A 22,678-nucleotide genomic window follows, 5' to 3' on the forward strand; every position below is an offset into this window, starting at 1 on the left:
GAGGCACAGTACTATCTGTGTGATCGTAGGCTAACTATAACTGAGCTTATGTTATTTCCACAGAGACGTTTCTTCCTCATGCCTTAGGCCAGGGATAATCAACTTGATTCAGCCGCGGGCCGATTTTTCTTCTTGAGTGGTTACAAATAATTTGTAGAATCCAAATACTGCAAAAAGCACAGATATATTTGACTAAAATATGATAATTTCAAACCTGGCTTACAATTATATACAATCTCATTCTCTCTTATGAGATTTCCAAAATAACAATCGAGTGTTTTTTTTTTTTTTGCTGGTGTTTAGTCTTTCAAGCCCCCCAAAACGTTTTTTTTTTTGTTCAACTTGGGGGCCAAATAATCAGCTGTGGGCTGGCAGTTTGGGAAACCTGCCTTACGCTCTACTTGCAACTTACACTCATATAATATTCATTACTAAAGGTGTAGGAAGGCCCTTGGGTTGAATTGGGCATAGCAGTAACTTACTACCTTGAGAGGAAAAAACATACACACATTTCCAGTTGAATATCATAAAGTGTAATTTAGAAGTTCTCAGACAGCCAGTCCATTTCAGAAGCAGTTTTGTCATCTCCATAATCTTTCTTTAACCTGTGGTCTAGGGCTGTGACTGTAATTTAATAACCGTGTAACTGACTTATGGGTGAAGTCTCACATGATAAATTAAATAACCCTCAAAATCATTTTAAATAGGTCTACGTTAATTTTTTATTTTATTTTTATTCTTTATTTTCATGTAGATAAACTTTACCTAAGAGGGAGTGTTTACTAATGATTATAAGCAATTGTTTTTGCTAACTTAGTCTGTCTATTAGTGTTCACGTCTCCTATACAGCAGCTACTCCGCTAGGTGCTAGATGCACGGGGGTGTACAGCACTATAGGCTATGGCATTTCAGTAAAAGCTATTGTTTCTGTGGACTTTCTTTTATACAATGCACATTTTCATTGCTTGCTAGTAAATAAATAAATCAGTCTTTTAAAAAGGGTTGGATGTGTCTGACTATTCATGAATTATTCAACAGCGGTCGACAAGGTTCTACTTCTGAGGCCTATAATGTGCTAATGTTGTGTCAAATGGACGATGCTCCAATCATCTCCAACCTGGCATGGTATCATTTAATGCGAAATATTTTCTTGAGTTATTGACTGATCATGCCCAGTCCTGGCCGACATGCCGCCCTCCTATCCCCAAGTAGAATAGTAGCCTAGGCTATACAGTGTCGGCCCACAATGCACATTAATGAATGCCCATGTGGTAGCTTACCGTTAGTAATACCGGTCGTTATTCCCTGGCATTTGGTTACACACATTTCTGTTAATGCATTTATTGGAAATGTTTTTTGCAGAGTTCACAACCTACTAAACTTGTGAGAAACAAGGTTTGGTTTATTTCATGACATCGTTTATGCGCTCCATGTGACCAATGAGCAGGTCTGCTTTCTCTGTCCTGTTAATGGTGACGGAGTGTGCGCACGTGCCTGAGCTCGCACAGAGGTATGTGGCCTGCTTCTGCAAAATATGACATGTTGGAATGTGTAATTTTTTTCTTTACAGTAAGTCAAAAGTTATTTTACATTTTTTTGTGAATTTTTTTTTATACATACATTCAACTTATAATAGTTCCTCACAGTATTTGAAGAAATCTTTCCAACACACTCCGCCTTGATAATCAACATTGCTGATAAATAGGCTATGGTCATGTATTTGTTTCTATTTTAATGATTGTCAATTTCATCTTCATTCTATGGCACAGCTGTCCTTCATACTTTCCTTGTCAATTCATTACCTAATAGGCTACTTTCGGAAAGCCTAAGGTAGGAAAGGAGAAATATTCGCTCGTCTGACGTCCGCTGGTGGCTTTGCTTGACAGGGGTGTGCTTATTCTCTCTATCGGCCTGTATGTACATTCAAACTATCCTGAAGTAGCCTGTCTGGACTCCATCTCTTTAATTATAATCAAACACTCCTGTCATGATTTAATGTAGTTTGCGCTCTGAACGCTCCGCGAGTGAACCGCTCTGAACTTACGAACGGATAAACTGAGCGTCCTCGTAAACTGAGCGTGTTCAGATTATCCGTTCGTAAGTTCAGAGCGGTTCGCTCGCGGAGAGTTCAGAGCGCAAACTACATTAAATCATGACAGGAGTGTTTGATTATAATTAAAGAGATGGAGTGACCATAGCCGCTCAGTTTACGAGCACACTCAGTTTACGAGCACACTCAGTTTACGAGCACACTCAGTTTACGAGCACACTCAGTTTACGAGCACACTCAGTTTACGAGCACACTCAGTTTACGAGCACACTCAGTTTACGAGCACACTCTGAGCACACTCTGAGCACACTCTGAGCACTCCAGATTAAAAACATACCCGTAGTAGAAACCAGCCTTTAGTCTTGAAATCTTTGGTTGTTTAGTAAATGGCCTCACATGTGAATCCTTAGAGCTGGGTGTGGCTAAAGTTTAAAAGGGTGTGAACATTGCTGAATGTGTGTAGACAAAAGTCTCGAGTAGATTCAAGGGCCATTTCCTCAAAAGTGAGCTTACAAGTTTTATCAACTTTCAAAGCAGAATTACTTTCCCATTGTTCCTCAACTGTAGTGCATGATATACCATTTCTAGCTCTGAGTCTATACTTTTATCCACTGTAAAAAACACCATTTCAAAATCTGCTACGTAAGATTGAGCCGGTCGGTCACATGCCACTGCCATCGAATGACCGCAGCAACTGGGTTTGTGAAGTTATGCAAATATTTCAGGAAAAGTGGGGGAGAACACATCGGACTTCATTTGAATGGTTTTGTGTCATAATAGGATCTATATTAAAATGTATATGCAAAAAAACAATTGACAAGGAAGGTGTCTTTATTTTGACTTGATAATGTTGTCAATACGAAAATGCGTCATCCTCTCCAACCCGGCATTTATTAATTTGTTGATTTAATATTTACTTAGTAATAACCTGAATAATAATAATGAAATGCCATGATAATAACAAAGTGTAATGGCTTGTTTCAAATAGGTTTTATTAAGAAGCATATCCTCCCCCTGAGCGGTTATGTTGGTGACCGTGTACATTGGCACTGCCAATTATTGTAACCTTGCATTCCAGGACCGTCTAATCCCTACTGTGGTGAGAGCTGCGTTTGTGGTTGTTGGAATATGGCAATTAAACAGGCAGATGTGTATTAGCTCTGAAGGGTGTGATACATTTCATCTACAGTGCTGTACTGTCTAGGCTTGGGCGGTATGCCGAATACCGGGGATATTTGAAAATGTTTTTTCAATACCGTTTAAGCAATTTCTTTGAAGTTTTTTTTATTCATATGAATATTTGTAGCTACTTTAAATACCTGCAGTCAACGTGTGCAATATGTTGAGAGTTAAAGATTGCGTTCTTCATTTCACCTTTCACATTTTTGTTCATTATGAACTGAAGCTTACCAGTAGTACCCAGTCATGTGTTTTTTTACAAGAACACAATGAGAGACCGGAGCCTTGTGTCACTCACGCCAGCTAGATATGTTTGCCAGCTAGATATCGTATAACTATTAAGTTAACTGTCTAAAATGTGCTAAATGCTCTGCAGTTGTGCATTTGGTTAGCTATGTGGTTTCTTCCGAAATCAAGCTTTGCTTACCGTTAACAGCAGAGAATCCCCTCCTGGATCAAGAGCCCTACTGTATAATATTTGTTTTGTGCGTGCAGCAAACTAAGATATTGAGTTACTTGTATGTCTTTGAGCTGGGATGTTTGTCTTAAATAGTTTAGGTGAGACTGTATGAAATGTTCAGTGCCCTCGTTAGCATTTAATTAGCATTACCTATGGAATTTTACATGTACTTGTTAGCATTGCTAACCTTTGGATTATAAAGGCTCAGTGAGATTTGCCCAATGTGTTCAGTGCCATTTATTACCAAATATCCCAGTATGGCACAATTGTCGGTATGACAATCTGGATACCGCGCAAGCCTTGTACGGTGGGGTGAGAGACCAGGCAGACAACCAACACAGCCCGACCCATCGCTCACCTTTCTGCTTGGACACACACACACTGACCTTTCTGCTTGGACGTTGGCTGTTACTCTCTCACTGACTCATTCACTCACACTAGCCTTTCTGCTTGGACTGTTTCTGGCCGTGACTTTATTCAGAGAGCCAGTAAACACACCATGCACCTTGTCTACAGGGAGAGGGAGGTGACATTTATCTGCAGCAGCGCAGGGTCTGTCTGTCGGTCTCTGTCTGTGTGTGTGTGGCCCCACTTTATCTTATTTATCACGCTCTTAGGGTCACCTTTCAATTTTCTTGGCTCAAACACGGCAATATAAGCATATTTCAGTCCGTGCTGCTAGCCTGTTAGGAGTTTCAGTCATAGACACGTTGGAGGCGTTTTCAAATTCTCTCACATGCTGGACTTCCTATCTGTCTGAGTCGCTGTTACTGCAGCATGTCCTGCCCCCTAATTGTAGAGAGAGAAGGGGGAGAGGGACTCACAGCAGGTCTAGTCATAGTCGGGGGGGTTTTGGGTTACGAGGTAACAATAGATACTTTATTTGATGTAAAATGCCAGTGTGGAGAATGTTAGCCATGACATAAAATCCCAAGACATGCTGCTGTTGTACCTCATGATATTTCGTAGAAAAATTGTATGGTGTTACACACTATCTTATTTCTTGTTTGTATATCTAGGTAGTAAGTAGGAAAATGTTGGCTCTCGCAAGGGTTACCACCATTTTCACAGAATAGACCTAATTAAAGAAACATGACTCATTGTTATGAATGACGGTCTTAATCTGTCTAATCTACTAATCTGTTTTAACAAAGGTGTACAGTAGTTTCAATCTACATTTCACACCTTTATCTATATGCTAACCGCGTCAATTAAACGTGCTGTGTTTTTAAATGTAATGCATTGTCATTGGTCGCCTCTGTGGATCTACAGTATGTAAATATGTTTGCGGTGTGTACCATATAAAAATTGACTACAACATCTCCCCCAAACGTTATCTGCACTGGCCAGAAATTCCTCATCATTGTGCCATTGTTAGGGTTTAATAGTGCGTATGTAATGTGTGCATGTATGACAATACTTGGTTGAATGTGAATTACTCGCCCCCAGAGCGGTGGACAATAACAGATCCTTGTCTGTGTTCAGACTATTCCTTTGTTTGTTTGACTGCTGTATTACTGCTCTGTGTACAGTATGTCTGGTCCTGGGCTCCAAGGGTAGACAACAGGATCGAGTAGTGACGTGTGTTCTTGTATACAATTTAGTGCCCCTCCCTGCGTGTGAGTTTCAGACCATGGGTTCTGGAGAATATAGTAGTAGATCATAGGGCATGTGGTGCTGTATACTATATTTGGGGCCCTCCATCTGTGTGTCGGTCTATTGGTGAAGAAATCAATGGTCCACATAGTGTCCCATTTCATGGCTCCCATGGGACAGGGTCCCCTCTTCTCTTGCTCTCTCGTTCTCCCCCTCTCAGTCCAGGGCCAGACAAGACTGCTGATGGGGATCAGTCCAGGGCCAGACAAGACTGCTGATGGGGATCAGTCCAGGGCCAGACAAGACTGCTGAGGATCACTGAGCAGCTAGATTAATAAACATCCTCATCAGGGACATTTCTCTAAGGCTGTAGTGCCACTAGAAAATCAAATTGTTTTGTTTACATACACATGGCTTGCAGATGTTATTGGCAATGTAGCGAAGTGCTTGTGCTATTAGTTCTGACAGTGCAGCAATATCTAGTAATAACAAGTAATATCAATCAGCACAACCAGAATTTTTTTTAGGTGTTTCAAAGATTTCCACCCTAGCACTGTGTTATTCACCTTGACTGGGTAGCAATCAACTGACAATATGTCTAGAGTGAAAGGAATGTATTAAATATTAAGATCCGTTTTGTACTTGTAATAATAAGCACTCAGTGACTATGCTCGCTACCTTGAAGTTAACATCACACAAGAACTTGAATTTGTCTTCCTTAGGCGTTAATTTGTGTTTTGGATAAGCATAAATGCATGTGAACATTTGCTTGAATGAGTGAATAACTATTAAAGTTCATTCACCAGCTGAAATGAACACCTGGGTGCTTTTTGGTTAAAGTTAGTATATAAATAGGCTGTAAAATCATCCAAGACTCTTGTTTTTCCTTCAAAGGCCTTTTTGCATACGGGTAGACCTACCTAGTTGTGCAGCTATAGATCAACAGTCCAAGGCTGTTTCTGAGATGGGCAGGCTGTTAAGCTACTATGTTTGCTACTACTACAGTTGTTCCGCCCTCTTTACATGGCAAGGTAGGCTAGATTTTTCCCAGGGTGGTGGTTTAGTGTCAGTTCCCTCAGGGCTGCTGTTTGATGGCCTTGGGGTGCTGCTGTCTGTCTTTTGGACTCCCCTTTCTACCAAGGCTGATTGATCTTGCCTTTATGAATGAAGAACTATGTTTATTCAGCTTCATAGCAGTCGATTTGACATGGTGTGTCACACCTAGAAACGCTGGAATGTAGTGTAGTATACAGTAGCTGTCTGAACACTTATTGTTGGTCTTCAGAATCCCTCTCGGTTTTAATACCTAATGGCTTGCACCACTACTGGCACAAGGTGATGGCGTGGGTTGTCACGTTCACCTGCCAGTCAAGACGCCCAGATTTGGAAAGCTTTGTGCGTTGTAAAAGGTCTTTGTGCGCTGTTAGTGACCTCTCCCTCCCCTGCTGAGACTTCTTCTTTGAGAACTTATTGCAGATTGGGAAAGGGAAAAGTGAAGGGGGATACCTAGTCAGTTGTACAACTGAATGCCTTCAACTGAAATGTACCTCTGAATCAGAGCGGTGTCGGGGGCTGCCTTAATCGACATCCACGTCTTCGGCGCCCGGGGAACAGTGGGTTAACTGCCTTGCTCAGGGGCAGAACGACAGATTATTACCTTCTCAGCTTGGGGATTTGATCCAGCAACCTGTTGGTTACTGGCTCAATGCTCTAACCACTAGGCTACCTGCTGCTTGCCTGTTCATTGATGCAATTCTCACAGGGCTTTGTGCCAGAAAAGAGACATTGACCAAGTCTTTTGCTTGGGCTCTCTGTTACTGTCAGTAAAAAACAAACAAAAAGCGACATGACCAAAAGTATGGGGATACCTGCTCCTCGCACTCCCCCCATGCTGCTATAACAGCCTCCACTCTCCTGGGAAGGCGTTCCACTAGATGCTGGAACATTGCTGTGTTGGGGACTTGCTTCCATTCAGCCACAAGAGCATAAGTGACGTCGGGCACTGATGTTGGGCGATTAAGCCTGGCTCGCAGTCGGCGTTCCAATTCATCCCAATGGGTTTGAGTTCAGGGCTCTGTGCAGGCCAGTCAAGTTCTTCCACACCGATCTCATAAACCATTTCTGTATGGACCTCAAAACGGCTCCAGACCATTATTCCTTCTCCACCAAACTTTACAGTTGGCACTATGCATTGGGGCAGGTAGTGTTCTCCTGGCATCCGCCAAACCCAGAATCGTCCGTCGGACTGCCAGATGGTGAAGCGTAATTCATCACGCCAGAGAATGCGTTTCCACTGCTCCGGAGTCCAATGGCGGCGAGCTTTACACCACTCCAGCTCTTCGCTTGGCATTGCGCATGGTGATCTTGGCTGGAAGAAGTGTTGATGTCGGCAATTTGTCCTCCAGAGTCTTAATTTGACTAAGACTCGGCAAAACGGCTAAATTCACATCATTTTAAATACTTATTATTGTATTATTGTTGAAGATATTTAATAAAATAGGTTTTTATTCATTATAATACTGTTTTTGTCCCAGTTAATAAATGTTGATAATGCACATTATTTATTTGAATAACATGTCAGCCAACAGAGTCCCGAGTAAATGAAGTTGCTAGATCTTTGCTAATTGGTATTTGGAAAGGAAGCACCTTCACTGGTAGAACTGAATCAAAATGGAGGCCTGAGGATGAGAGAGAATTAGCGTTAACCAGGCTGGTAGGACCCAGCCTCCTTCGCCAACTATATGATCCAGAAGTCCAGCAAGCACTACTTGAGTCCAGCCTAGTCATAGACCTTCACTCATTACTGATTCAAAATCCATGTATTTGAGTATTTCTTGTAATTATTTTTCAGACTTGTTTTTACTTTAATCTACATATAAATTTCACAATCAAACAGTGTCGCTATCATTAATTTATTGCCCTATTTATTATTTCATCCTTTATTCAAATTTGGCACAATTTTTAAAATCTATTTGTTTGCAGAAAAAACGTTAGTAAAGCAAATTATCTTTCTTTACACAAAGGTGCACCTTTATGCCCTTTGTAGAGTAAAATTAATACAATTGAAATTAAATACATTATTAGAATTGCTTTTATAAATTATCCGTTATATTTATTTGTGATGTATTGTACCTTGTTCCATTTAGTCTCTCTACTTAAAAAATCTATTGGATTGATAAAAATGTATTTTAAATTCTGTCTAAAACAAGTACAAATTTTTGTAGGGGAGAAAATAGTAGTGAATACTTATTTTGAATATAGAATGTGACAAAGACATCCATTAACAGTAAACTAACAGCAGAGCTGAAGTCAATTTAGCAGTAACTTATTTTATTTCCATAGTTATCTATTTTGAATCTAATTTATACTTCAAAATAATCTATGCTGTCTAAACTAAAAGAAAACTAGTGTCATGTTTTACAACTACATGGATGCAAGTCCAGCCAATAATATTTACAACCACCGTCCATAGACAAGACGGAGATGCTGAGTGAGCCATGGTCTCTTCAGATAGAACAGCATTCAATAGACTACAGTAGTTAAAAAAGCGTCTAGCACTGGGGTCAGTATTGAGTTGGATGTTGAGTTATTGACTAGCTACACCAGTTACTTAAGCCTAATTACCCGAAGAGTGGTGGATGGATTGATTGTAAATAGTGTGAAGTCGGGAACCAAAAGGTCAGACTACGCATGTCAATATTACTAGAGCAACACTTGAATGCATTAGGTTACTTGACTTGTTACTTAAAATATCATGTTGCTCCAGGGATATTGGCAGTGTCTTTAATAGCTTAGTTTTTGGACTGCATTCAACAGAAGATGAAGGATTCTGAAATATATATATTTTTAAATACTGTAAAAAATGCATTCTCTATTTAAATTACAAAACACATGGTGAAAAATAGATGGAGCAGATTGGTGATTATATAATATATGCTCTTGTGATATGCTAAATTATAATATTTTCATTATTTGAAACAACCAGCTGGTAACTTACCACATGTGTACAGTACATAATTTAAATGTACTTTGCTGCAGTGTTTGTAGATAACTCATCTCATGGGCATCAAGAACTTTAAAGCCCGGGAAATTCAGAAATTGACTTGTGTATTTATTTTGTTTTAGGGTATGTCATCTTTAATATTGCAGATTGTGGCTTCTATCAATGTAATTGTCTGCATCATTTCCAATCCCCCATATATATTTTTTGTAATATTTAATTTTTTTACAAATATATTTTCCCCTTAACCTTTTAGTATTATTTTTGTAACCAAAGGAGATACCAGTATTACGGGAAGGTTTGGCTTTGGTCATAATAGCCGATGTGTGGTGAGCGTTCTGGAACAAAATGGCTGCTGTGCTTCACCCAGGTGGGTGCTGCTGCTACACATCATTGGTGGACGGGGTACGACTTCAGTCGAACCGTAACAATTTCAGTGGCCTGGTCACCCCTACTGTACATTTGATTGACTCGTAATGTTTTTTTGTTTTGGTTTCCCAATGGATCAGTTATTGTGAGTTCCATTTAATATGTGCATTACAAACTGTGACTGACTTTTTTTTCACTGCTGATATAGAAAGTACAAATGGCAGTCTTTCAGAGACCCATACGACCAAAAGATACAACCATGAAATGGCTCCAAGTTTTGGCAGCCAATGGCATGCTCTGCCATCTCTTCCCAGTAGCCAATCACAGAACGATGTATAATGATGCCTTTGTCTACAGCTTTCTACAGTACACAAAACAGAGCGCTCTGATTGGCTACTGTGAAGGGTAATGGGTGCATACCATTGGCTGATTTGACCTGGGGCAACGTTATGGTTGGGTTACTAGGGTAGGCAGTTTAACTGGGACACTGTTTACATGTTGTCATGTAGCTCTCAGTTATAATAAGGGATGTTTCAGTGTTCCACAAGGCTCATAAATACCCAGTGGTCGAACTCAAGCAGGGATGGGCAACTGAAGGCCCCTGGATAAATGTTTTTTTGGGGGAAAGTCAGTCGGAGTCTCAACTTACTGTTACGAGTTCGAATAGTAGAATAGCAGTTTATCTGTTAGGTCAGTCACTGATAGTCAGTCAATTAGCCCATGTCAGCTACATTTTTTTAGATTGCTAAATTAGGTTAGCCGGGCATCCTATCTAAACTTTTTATCATGGGCGCATTACTGGCTAGGGGTCTTCCATTGATTTTGTTAGTCAGTCTCACGTACATATCATATTAAAAACTGCAAACATTTCTCTACACACTGTGACAAAATGTTCAAAATTGCATGACAATTTCTGTAATTTTCCTCACCGCCCCATGGCAAAATTAGGAGAATTGCACGAAATTAGCTGCAAAATATTCTCTCCACTCCATGGCAAAATGTGGAGAATTGCAGCAAACTTTGCTTAAAACGGGATGGATGTGGGTACGCAGACCCGTGAGCAACTGCGCCCTTTAATGATGAGTCATTGTTTTTTGTGGGCCTATCCCTAATCTAGCGAGTGGATGTTGTCCTTTCAAGTTGTTTTAATGTCATGTGCGCACGTAGAGTGAGATGCCTTTCTTGCAAGCTCTAAACCCAACAATGCAGTAATCAATAACAATGTAATACTAAACCCAACAATGCAGTAATCAATAACAATGTAATACTAAACCCAACAATGCAGTAATCAATAACAATGTAATACTAAACCCAACAATGCAGTAATCAATAACAATGTAATACTAAACCCAACAATGCAGTAATCAATAACAATGTAATACTAAACCCAACAATGCAGTAATCAATAACAATGTAATACTAAACCCAACAATGCAGTAATCAATAACAATGTAATACTAAACATAACATAGAACAAAAACACAAGAAATGAAAAGGTAAAAATAAACAATTATCACTAAGTTGGCAGCCACCCTTTAAATTGTTCAGTGTAATTCAACAGTATTACCAATACCCTTAACAATCCTCTGCTACTAGTGTAATAGTGCACAAGTGTCCTCCTTCCTTTTCAACATTGTATTCGGTATCTGCGTATTTGTCGAAAGAAACGGTTAGCTGTGTATATATTAATGTGGGTAACAGCAGAACCCAACAGCATCACCAGTACCTTCCCCGTCCCATTCTCCACTAGTGTTGTGAAATGGTATGGTGGTCTTTATGGACCTCCATGGTCATATTGAATCTGACTCTCCTCCTCCACACTCCCTGTTGACAGAGAGGGTAAAGGAGACTCGGTGTGCTATTTCACGCTCCCAGATATGATGGGTTGTTCTAGGGGCCCACGGGGCGACGGGCGACCCACACAAATGCACCATAATTAGCTTTTCCATCAGCCATTCAGGTGTCTGTCCTGCACAAACCGTTGTTTGCTGACAACCATGGTTCTCTTTCTCATTCGTTTTCTCTCCTTCCTTTTGAGTGAGTCCGCATGGTGGGGTAAATGGATGCAGTGCGCTGTGCTAGATTAAAGGTGAGAGCCATGTTGGTTGCTGGGGACACACAATGCAAACTCCAATTACCACGTATTCACAGTGCCTGCGCCATTCCGCGCAGGCTGCACAGTAATCAGATGGCTGTCCAACTGCGCCAAGCAGCACTGGAGCGCCGTGTAGACTAGGACAGGGCCGGAGAATGTTGAAGGCTGTTACTTTTTTGTAGAGTGTGTTGTGCGTGTATGCGTTAGTTTACAATAGGAGGCAATATTATCACAAGTGGCTGTTGGACTCTATTTGCAGTCTGTTGTAGGGGGCCTTGAAGTTGACAACTACAACTCCTCTCGCTCTCTACTGATTACAGGAGGCTGAGGGTAATGTAGAGTTGATTTGATTTAGTTGTTCGCCCTAATGATGCCAAGGCTGTCTTTATGCCACAAGAGAATGGCCTATTTATTCATGCATTTCTTCCAATTCTAGCATTGCATTCAGTGTGGTTAATGGTCAGGAACAGGCCATTTCAGTCACTTAATTCCTTGCTGTGATACATCTGGATCCTCTGCTTAGAGGGATTTCCACATGCAGCCACCGAACGGCTCCGTCTTGAATTGCTCTTATTTGTCATACGGCTTAATACTGTATAATTTAGTCTGCTGAATTAATTTGCCAGTGAGCTGCTAGTGTCAGTCGAGAAAGAAAAAGCTAAATGATGGAGTATTTCCAGCCAAACAGTGGGGCTAATGTCAGAGTAGGTTAATTGAATCCTGGGTGTTTGAGTCCGAGGTGGGCGTACGGTAGGTAGACTGACTGAGTGTTCTATGATAACACAAACTAAACTGCTTTACTTTGTCACAGTGGATCCAATCGCTCATCTGATAAGTTGTCCATAAACCAGTAGACAGCATACGCACGCATGCAATTAGACAAGCGAACACACACACACACCTCCCCTGTTTGAGACAAATGATGAGTGTGGATAGTACAGTAGCAGCTCACTAGTCCATGGCTAGACTGTGATCATGTGGCTGGGTGGGTGTGTCAGTGCAGAGTTCAGTTTAATTCACAGTACATGTCTGCGGAGCTGTGATGGTCCATTACAACAGACTTAACAGCCATCCACGGCTGGGGGTTTTGCAGCTTTGCCGATTCCACTTTGTGAATTTGAGTGTAGCAAGAAGAGGAGACATTGCCTGAGCCGTGCAGAGATTTGGAGAAGTATGAAATGCTTTGTTGAAAGCTTTATACGGTCAACTGAAGTTCGTGACTTGATGTAGAAGTTGCCCTTAAACACATCTAAGATCAGATTACCCTAACCGCTAATAACTTTTTTTACAAGAACTTAACTTTTACAATGATAAACAAATATCTGACCCTGTATCAGTTGTTGGGGGTTAATTTTCATCTATTCACAGGGTATGTCCATCTCAGATGTGACATGAAGGCCAGGCAGACTTGTCTTTAGCCAGTAACAGTTGGACTGACCAGGGTCCCGCATATACACTTACGCTACAGCAGGCCTGAAATATTGTGATTTTAGGCACACGGCCATTTGGCCATCAAGAGGTGCCCAGTCTGCCAGGGCACCAAGGCCATCTGCCAGGGCACCAAGGCCATCTGCCAGGGCACCAAGGCCATTAACTAAACACTAGCTATTCTGTTAAAAAAACATGTATTTAAATGTACATAATTTGCCTACATGTCAAGTGCATATTGGCTAGTCTCATGTCCAGACTGATGCGCCTGAAAATGTTGCCAAACTTTAATGAGACTTTTACTTACACATATAGGCTAAACGCCAGTCATGTTTGACAAATATAATTATATTTAATATTAGTCTAAAGGCTTGATTCTGTCATGCTCAAGGAACTGTTTGTTCCAATAGGAGAGAAAGGCATGTGCCTGTTGTGCGCCATCACCCACCTTGCAATCTGTGCGGGGGCTGTCAACATTTTAAAACTATTTAACCATGAACATAATTGTTTAGAACCTGGATGTTTTTGTCTATTTTGTAGGCATGTCTTACTGTATTCCATCCATTGGAATATTGAGGGAATGATTTTATAAACATTTCCTCAAATGCCATTCAAACCATTTTTCTCACGTTCTCAACTTTTTTTCGTTGTCCAGCAGCCAACGACACAATCCTACTCATATTAACTTCCCATGCTAGTTGTTGCATCTTTAGATATCCCCTCTTTCTACATTTCCAAAGGATATTTGTTTGGTGTGCTTTGTAGAACAGTGTTTTCCCCTAATTGCATTTTGCAACATTTGTGTTTATATCCTACTGCCGTGTTGCATTGCTGCTCTTATAATGTGAAGAAATAGCCTAATAATGTATCAGCATTTTAAGTGAAACATTCTGATCTTCTGCATCAACCTCAGTGCTATTAAAAACATTTTATTTTACGTGCAGTGGTTGTATTAATTTGGGTTCTATTGTCCGTGTCATATTTCTTTTTCGCACAGAATGACAAGCTGACCAATAGAATAGGTCAACTTTTGTGTTATGGGGGGATAGTAGATATGCACTCGCGCGCTGTTGCATCCCCGATGTGTGTTCACTAGTAGCCTACTTCGGAGCTGCGATGCATGTGAGAATAACCCGATCACGTGACTGACATTGGCTAATAAGAATTGAGAGAGCCGTCTGAGTGAGGTGCTTCGGAGCAGGGCGATTGGCAGCCGGGAGAAGGACATTATAATTATTATATTCAGCCCAAAGGCACAACGGCCACTTTGGCCTTAAGGCATGTTTTTTTGTTTGTAGGGTGCATTATGGCCACACTGAACAGGCCGGTGCTACAGTACTGTTGACAGTTTCCTGCTGAATACATATTACAGTAGTATAGATTGCCCTCTGTACACTGTTACATATTAGATGTTGGTCCCCTGCTGTCTGGTACACTCAGTATCTCCTCATGGTGGCTCATTAAAACAAAGAAACAAGCTCTGACTCTGTCTCTACAGCAGGCCTAGTCCTTCCATTGACTAAACCATGTTCTTCGTGTTGCCCAGTGATATTTATGAGACAAGTGTGTAGATGTTTTTATTTATTTCGTTTTTCTGGCTTGGACAGTGTTTAGTTCAGCAAGGTTCAATGGATTAACTTGTACCCAGGGTAGGATGCTGCTGGTAAAATGACTAATGGTGAATAATGCATTATTAATTCAAGTGTCTCTTGTTTTCAAAGCACATCTCTTTTAGTTGGTTGTTCCTTTAGTTGAATTCATAGAGTAAGTGAATTTACAAAATCCAACAGTAGTCAAGTGTTTTGTCTTTCATATTAATCCTAACCTTTATCAGCTGCATGCGCAATGTATATTCTAATACCTTCTAGACTGTTCTGCTTAAAATCACTAACTCCTCAGTACACAACTGTAGAATTGCAGGGCTTGCTTATTTTATTATACATAGGCACACATTCCCTGCCTATAATACTGAATTGTTTACTATGAAACGATGTATTTTCTCTTCTCTGCAATATAATGAAAGCTGTGGCCATAATGTTTTTATAATCTGCCCATTTCTATTGTCTTTCTATGTATTATGTTGTTGCCATGATATCTTTCTATGATCATATTTGTATAAAATAGTGAGAATTCTTATTCTAAATCGGAACATGGCATTGTCTTGTTTCTTCTTTGTTCTACAGAGATGTTGAAGGAGTTGAACCAACAGCGCAGAGCGAAAGAGTTTACAGACCTGAAAATAATTGTTGAAGGCAAAGAGTTTGAAGTCCACCAAAATGTTCTAGCTTCCTGCAGCCTTTATTTCAAGGACCTGGTGAAAAGGTTTGCCTTCCCTTCCCCACCAGCTGTTGATCCATTCTGTTCTTTTTGTAGGGCGCATTTGTGTTGCTTTTTTCCCCCTCCCCCCTTTCTCTGTTGCAGGTGTGTGAAGATTTTGGTTCCTATCACAGGGCCAGCAGCCACCCACTCCTTCTCCCACTCCAAATGAATGTATCACTAAAACCATTTGATGGAAAAGGTTACCCCATCTTAAGTCTTTACATTTTCCTCCCCATAGAGACAATTAACCATATTTACAGTTTGATGAGCAGAGAAAACGTTCCATGACTGGGGGGGCTTTAACCCATCTGAACAATAAGACATTATGCACTTTGGGGTGGTAATTATGGCAAAGCAACAGTGTGTGATATGGGGTATAGTAGGGAGGGGTTTTATCTCTAATCTACCTTATTTCTGTCTGTGCGGCGTTTCAAGACAACATCCTTTTATGTGCACATTGCTGGGAGTTTACCGTTAGTCCATTGAAGTGATGGGGAAGCTTCAGAGTTGCAAGCGAAGGACAAAGCAGACAGACACATCTCTCACCGCTATGCTTTACTCAACCATTACTTTCACAGGTTAACACCATTCCCTGTTAATGTATTCATTTGAAGTGGATCTAGGTATTTCTTCATTACTCTATCCCTCACATGTCTCTGGGTTGTTTTGGTTCTATATGGTGCTAGTATGTGTTTCTTGGTTGGTGTGTGTGTGAGAGAGTAGTGGTGTGTTTATTTTCTTCATGCTGAGGCAAGGCCCTCTCCTAATGTCCTCACCCTGTCTTCAGATCCTTGCAGGTGCTTGTCGACTTGATTCAGACAGAGCCCTGGAACCAATGTTTTCTCGTCTCCTTGACATGTTTGTTTTCCTGTGCACTGCTCACAGACAGACAGAAAAGACAGACTGACTGAACAGATGGAAACTGTAGCGAGAGAGACTGTACATAACAATAGGAAGCTCTAGTCTAAAGTCTGAGGGCAGCTGCCTGCTAGTTGCCCTGCAGCCACGCTGTCTCCTGTGAGATCATCAGAGAGCGCAACGCTGCTTATCAGACAGAGGTGAGCCATCCATCTAGTGAGCCAGCCAGGAGATGCTTTGTGTGTCAATCACACCAGCATGCACAACACACACACACACACACACACACACACACACACGTTTGTTCCTGCTCAATGGGGATGTGTACTGAGAATAGTAAACAGCAGCCCTTTCCCAACCTCACACAGGGTCCCCAGAAAGACACATCAGGTTACGTTCATCTGCCTGCCTGCCTCCCTGCCTGCCTGGCTACACACTCTGATACTGTACTGGTTAAATGTGGCTGCCTGACAGAGCAAATTCTCATTAAGTGTATAATTCATTGTAAAAGGACCATAATTTGTCATCAACGCAGGCCTTTCTCATCTAGATTAAATCAAAAATAAAATTTTCTAATTTAACCGTACAGTTAGTGGAATATATTACATGTATATGTTATACTAATTAATGATAGTTTAAGTTGCATAATCGTCTTATTAACCATATAGGTTGTCAACCTTTTTGACGAAGTTCAAATAATTTATAATGGCATGTATAGTAAAAGTCAAAAACTACTGTTGACTTTATAAGGCAAGTGACACCTCGCGGTTTTATTGCCGTGTTTACTGGAGAACACAACACTGAGATGTAGGGAGACGTGCCGTTTTAACCCTGGCTGTCTGAGGGGTTGTGCTGTCAGGGGTGTCACTGGGTTGGTTGAAGCAGAGAGGGGGAGAGAGAAGAGCACATCCCAGCTGACGGTCCGCTCATTGAGTTACAGCCTCTGTGCCATTCAGGCCACTCTCCAGAGAGTGTGGTATTATGCTGATGCCACACATGCCCTGCACCCCATCCAGATCTTTGAGGTTGAATGAGAGCGAAACACCCTCTACGCTGTGCTGCCCACTAGCCCCACTGTGCAGAGGTATTCACTGTTGTCGTAACTCACTATCAGTGCCTCATAACTGCCACTGTGTGTGTGTGTGACAGAGGGGTGCAGGCCTATAACACTTGGGTGTTCTCCAGGCAGCTAGCCATTATTCAGAGTAGAGATGGAATATCAGAGGGTGAGCGAGTGAATGTCGCTGCTTATTTACGCTGACCTTAAACACACACAGACAAGAAATTAGTCTCAGAGAAGTGGAAAAGTAATGATGCAAATTCTTGTTTACATGCACGAAAGTCATTTTCATTTATTAGGTTGTGTTTACTGTTAAGCAGTAGATTCGTAAATTGAAAAGCAATAAAGCACCATGGCTTTAGAAAATGGGTTTTAAAATATATATGTGATTTATAGTCGAATCATTTAATCAACAGTATGTGAGTGAGAAATCCGTTTTCTATATCATACCAGAGCTATTTCCTGTTAAGTTTTTTTTTAAATATATAGATTCATAATATTTAGAATGGTTTTGATATTTGATGTTATAAAAAGCTAATTTATAATCAGTTCCCAGACAGGATCAGTGAAATTAGATGAGTAGCAATGAATGATTATCACCAAATGATTAAACTACAGATGTTAAAGATGTCCATCCAGTTTAACTGCTGATATCCGCAATCTCATTAATTTGATGTAAATCATAAAAAATCCTAATTTTTAATGTTGCATTTCCCACCCTATAATCTTAAAGGAACGATCACCTCCCTTTGTCTGAAGTACAAGTCTGCAGAGTTGATGTACTGACCCTGCTACCTCGATGTAATACAGCTCCAAAATATGCACGCACGTCTGGCACTCACCCACCAAAACCTATCACCCCCCTTTAAAGCAGTGGTATTCGGGGTCGGTGGGGAACTGCGGTGGAGTCTCAAATGTAAAAAAACAAAAAAACATTAAGAGCACAGATTATCATATGGGACAATATATACTGAACAAAAATATAAACGCAACAATTTTACTGAGTTACAGTGAATATAAGGAAATCAGTCAATTGAAATAAATTCATTAGGCCCTTATCTATGGTTTTCACATTGCTGGGCATAGGCCCACCTACTTGGGAACCTGTCTCAGCCAATCAGAATGAGTTTTCCCCATAAAATGGCTTTATTACAGACAAAAATACTCCTCGGTTTCATCAGCTGTCTGGGTGGCTGGTCTCAAACGATCCCGCAGGTGAAGAAGCCGGATGTGGAGGTCCTGGGCTGGTGTGGTTACTCGTGGTCTGCTGTTGTGAGGCCAGTTTGAAGTACTGCCAAATTCTATAAGACGGCTTATGGTAGATAAACTAACATTCAATTATCTGACAACAGCTCTGGTGGAAATTCTGCAGTCAGCATGCCAATTGCATGCTCCCTCAAATAAATATTGGGAAAAATGGGGTCTCTGCTGAAAAACGTAAAATTTCACTGCTTTACAGGCTGCTGCTGCTCAGCCCAGAAAGACCCCCGATCACCCCCAGTAATTAAATTTTCCCCCTCTGAAGTTTCAATAAGCTCTCTACACCCTTAATCTATGGGCACAATGCATCTGGTGCAGCTCGGTGACGGGGCCTAATGTAAAAGCACACACACTCTGACACACCAGAGCTCTGTTCCATTTGTTGCCCTTTTTCTCTTCTGTTTTCATATGCTTCCGACTCACCCAGGCCAGTCTCTACCACTTTAAGAAGAGAGAGTGGTACTGAAACTTCTAGTCTTTGTCAACATGCTCTCTGGGTGGTAGAATCCTCCAGCTGAGATTCTAGTGAGCTCTTACTGTTCCCCTACTACTGTCCTGTGTCAGATAGACAGTATGCGTTAGTCTACCCAGCAAGAAAAACTGAAATGCATTGAAACAACGTCATTTCAACCAGTTCAAAAGCAGAATGACTTCATTCTAACCAGCTTTGCCTGCTGGGTGCACTACTGTGTGCTGCTTTGAATCACTGTAAACCATATGGTCACAGCAGTGGATAGCGTAATCAATCCTGGAAACTTATGATGGATCCTCAGATCAGCAGCTCAGTGTAGACCGGTCTGAACAAGGCTTCTTTCCTCCCCATCCTATGGCTCTACAGAAGCAGTGGCAATCATAATAGGCCCCAAAAAAAGCAACTTGATTTTTAAAATAATTGTACATTTTATTCTCTCATACAGCAGCATTTACTCAATGTTTTGCTCTTAACCTCACTAGGGTATGTGGGACGGTAGCGTCCCACCTCGTCAACAGCCAGTGAAACTGCAGGGCGCCAAATTCAAAACAACAGAAATCCCATAATTTAAATTCCTCAAACATACAAGTATTTTACACCATTTTAAAGATACACTTGTTGTAAATCCAGCCAAAGTGTCCGATTTTCAAAAAGGTTTTACGACGAAAGCACACCAAACGATTATGTTAGGTTAGAGCCAAGTCACAGAAAAAGACAGCCATTTTTCCAGCCAAAGAGTAACAAAAAGCAGAAATAGAGATAAAATGAATCACTAACCTTTGATCTTCATCAGATGACACTCATAGGACTTCATGTTACACAATACATGTATGTTTTGTTCGGTAAAGTTCATATTTATATCCAAAAATCTGAGTTTAGGCGTTTAAACTTCAGTTTACTGTCTCACTTGGCAAAAAGACAGAGAAAATGCAGAACGCCAAATTCAAATGAATTACTATAAAAATCAAACTTTCATTAAATCACACATGAAAGATACCGAATTAAAGCTACACTGGTTGTGAATCCGATTTCAAATAGGCTTTTCCCGCGAAGGCAAACGATGCTATTATCTGAGGATAGCACCATTGTAAACAAAGAGAGAGAAGCATATTTCAACCCTGCAGGCACGACACAAAACGCAGAAATAAAAATATTTGTGCCTTTTGACGAGCTTCTGTTGTTGGCACTCCAATATGTCCCATAAACATCACAAATGGTCCTTTTGTTCGATTAATTCCGTCGATATATATCCAAAATGTCCATTTATTTGGCGCGTTTGATCCAGAAAAACACCGGTTCCAAATTGTGAAACGTGACTACAAAATAGCTCAAAAGTTACCTGTAAACTTTGCCAAAAAATTTCAAACTACTTTTGTAATACAACTTTAGGCCTTTTTTAACGTAAATAATAGATCAAATTGAAGACGGGATCTGTGTTCAATACAGGATAAAAAACAACTGTGGCTAGCTTTCTGGTCACGCGCTTCTAACTAACAAGACACTTCGAGTGACCCTCCTTCAAGATGGCCGTACTTCTTCATTACACAAAGGAATAACCTCAACCAATTTCTAAAGACTGTTGACATCCAGTGGAAGCGGTAGGAACTGCAAGAAGGTCCCTTAGAAATCTGGTTTCCCATTAAACTAATTGAAAAGAGTGGCCTAAAAACAAAATCTGAATGGTTTGTCCTCGGGGTTTCGCCCCGTTATACTCACATACATGATTCAAACAGTTTTAGAAACTTCAGAGTTTTCTATCCAAATCTACTAATAATATGCATATCTTATCTTCTGGGGATGAGTAGCTGGCAGTTGAATTTGGGCATGCTTTTCATCCAAATTTCCGAATGCTGCCCCCTACCCAAGAGAAGTTAAGACCAGAAATAGCAGTGTCCCCAGCTCAGGATATGATTCTGAACCTCAGAGCCCACCGACTACTAGCTGTGACACTCTGTAGTTGTGCTTTTCCTCTGAGACTTACCCCCTGAAGAAGACTTGTGAGCAGAATAAACAACCTCTGCATCATTCAAGACTGTTGCTTTGTGAGTGTCTTAAAGTTACCAGTTTGCCATTGTTATGCAGGCCGAAAAGTACCCATGGCCTTGCCTTGGCTTCAAGTCAGAGCAGGTCCACCGGAGCCATGACCCAGTGAGACACGGGTGGCGGCCCGCGTGGATGGAAACAGAAAAGTCTGAGCCTTTTGGGTAAAACCCTGGGGTAAATCCTCAGTGGAAATGCGCCATTATAATACCGGTGTAAGTACTGGGTCTCCTTGTGTGGCTTGAAGTCTCCAATACAAACAAACAAGCTAAACTAATAACATTGTCAAGCGAGCAGGCACTCTTATCTATGTTGAATCCATGTTTGATTAGTTTTTCTTGATGATAGAATAAACAAACAAGTAACATTTTGTTTTCTCCCAGAAAAGTATGTATTTAGGATGAGCTTGGATTCCTCTGAGCACACAGAGTGAAATGTCGGCGGGAATCATTTGTCCAGCTGAAATGTCATTTTAGAGAACATGGTAAATGCGGTCCCTGTAAAATAGTACTTTAACAGGACACATTAGAAATCCATATATGACTTCCCCTCCCCTTTCTGACAGTCTATGCTGAATTAAGGATTCTCCACAGAAAACATATTGGTGCATTTTTCGTAAACCGATTCCTCTCAATTTCTCCTTATCACTCTTATTTTATTTTTTACTTCCCCTTTTTCCCCTTCTCTCCCTCTTTTACATAAAAAAGACAAGTGTGCAGTCAGATGCAGCAGTATAAACAGCCACCACTTTGAGAGAAGCAGAAAGCGCATTCTATAACAAAAACACTCAGACAAAACAAATTGCCACTTGATCCGATTCCCATTGACCTGGTTGATGAGCATGCTGTTGTTTTCTTTTATTTGTCTTTTTTATTTCCCTTTTCTTACCCTCCATTGCTTAACCCTGGACTGCACCCCCGATCTCCCCCTTTTTTTCTAGTTTTAATACTGCCGCAGTGTAGGGCGGGAAAGTAATAACATAACAATACTATGTTTTTTTGCTTTGCAGGAGAAAAATAACATTTTGATATATAACTGTCTTGGTCTTTCCAGCCTCCCTATGTCTGTCCATGCAGAGACCGATCCCCACTGTCTTATTTATTTTTTGCGTTGTCCTTCTCCCCTTCTCTCACCTCCTAAGATTGCTCAATGACCACTAATGTCTACTACGTTCATATACAGGATACTGGTGAATGTGGCAGCGAGCTGGGGGCAGAGGCTTTGGGTTTAGGTGGGGGGGTCAGGGAGGAATCTCTTATTTAAAAGACCCAGGAACAGTCATGGAACATGGACACCCCTCCCCCCCCCTCAAACCCCCTCTGAAGGATGGCTGCTGGTCCCTGTGGAAGAACCAACACACTTCCACCCTCTCTCTCTCTTTCCTCTTCACTCTAACCATTCTGCCCATATGTCCGTCTGTGTGTCCGTCTGTCTGCATCTCGCATCAACCACTATGACTGAGTGTATGCTCTGTAAAAGCTTCCATTTGAGT

At 41.0% G+C, this 22,678-nt stretch overlaps 1 protein-coding gene across 3 annotated transcripts in view; it reads left to right on the forward strand.

Moving 5' to 3' along the window:
- Positions 1–22,678, forward strand: part of LOC120019111 (kelch-like protein 29) — a 136,670-nt gene that overhangs the window by 48,114 nt on the left and 65,878 nt on the right. For all 3 annotated transcript variants that reach the window (XM_038962370.1, XM_038962373.1, XM_038962371.1), the window contains one exon: positions 15,361–15,499. In XM_038962370.1, coding sequence (XP_038818298.1) covers positions 15,361–15,499 — 139 coding nt within the window. The remainder of the gene's footprint in view (positions 1–15,360; positions 15,500–22,678) is intronic.

Source organism: Salvelinus namaycush, chromosome 24 (genome assembly GCF_016432855.1).
Source record: "Salvelinus namaycush isolate Seneca chromosome 24, SaNama_1.0, whole genome shotgun sequence".
Lineage (NCBI taxonomy): Eukaryota > Metazoa > Chordata > Actinopteri > Salmoniformes > Salmonidae > Salvelinus > Salvelinus namaycush.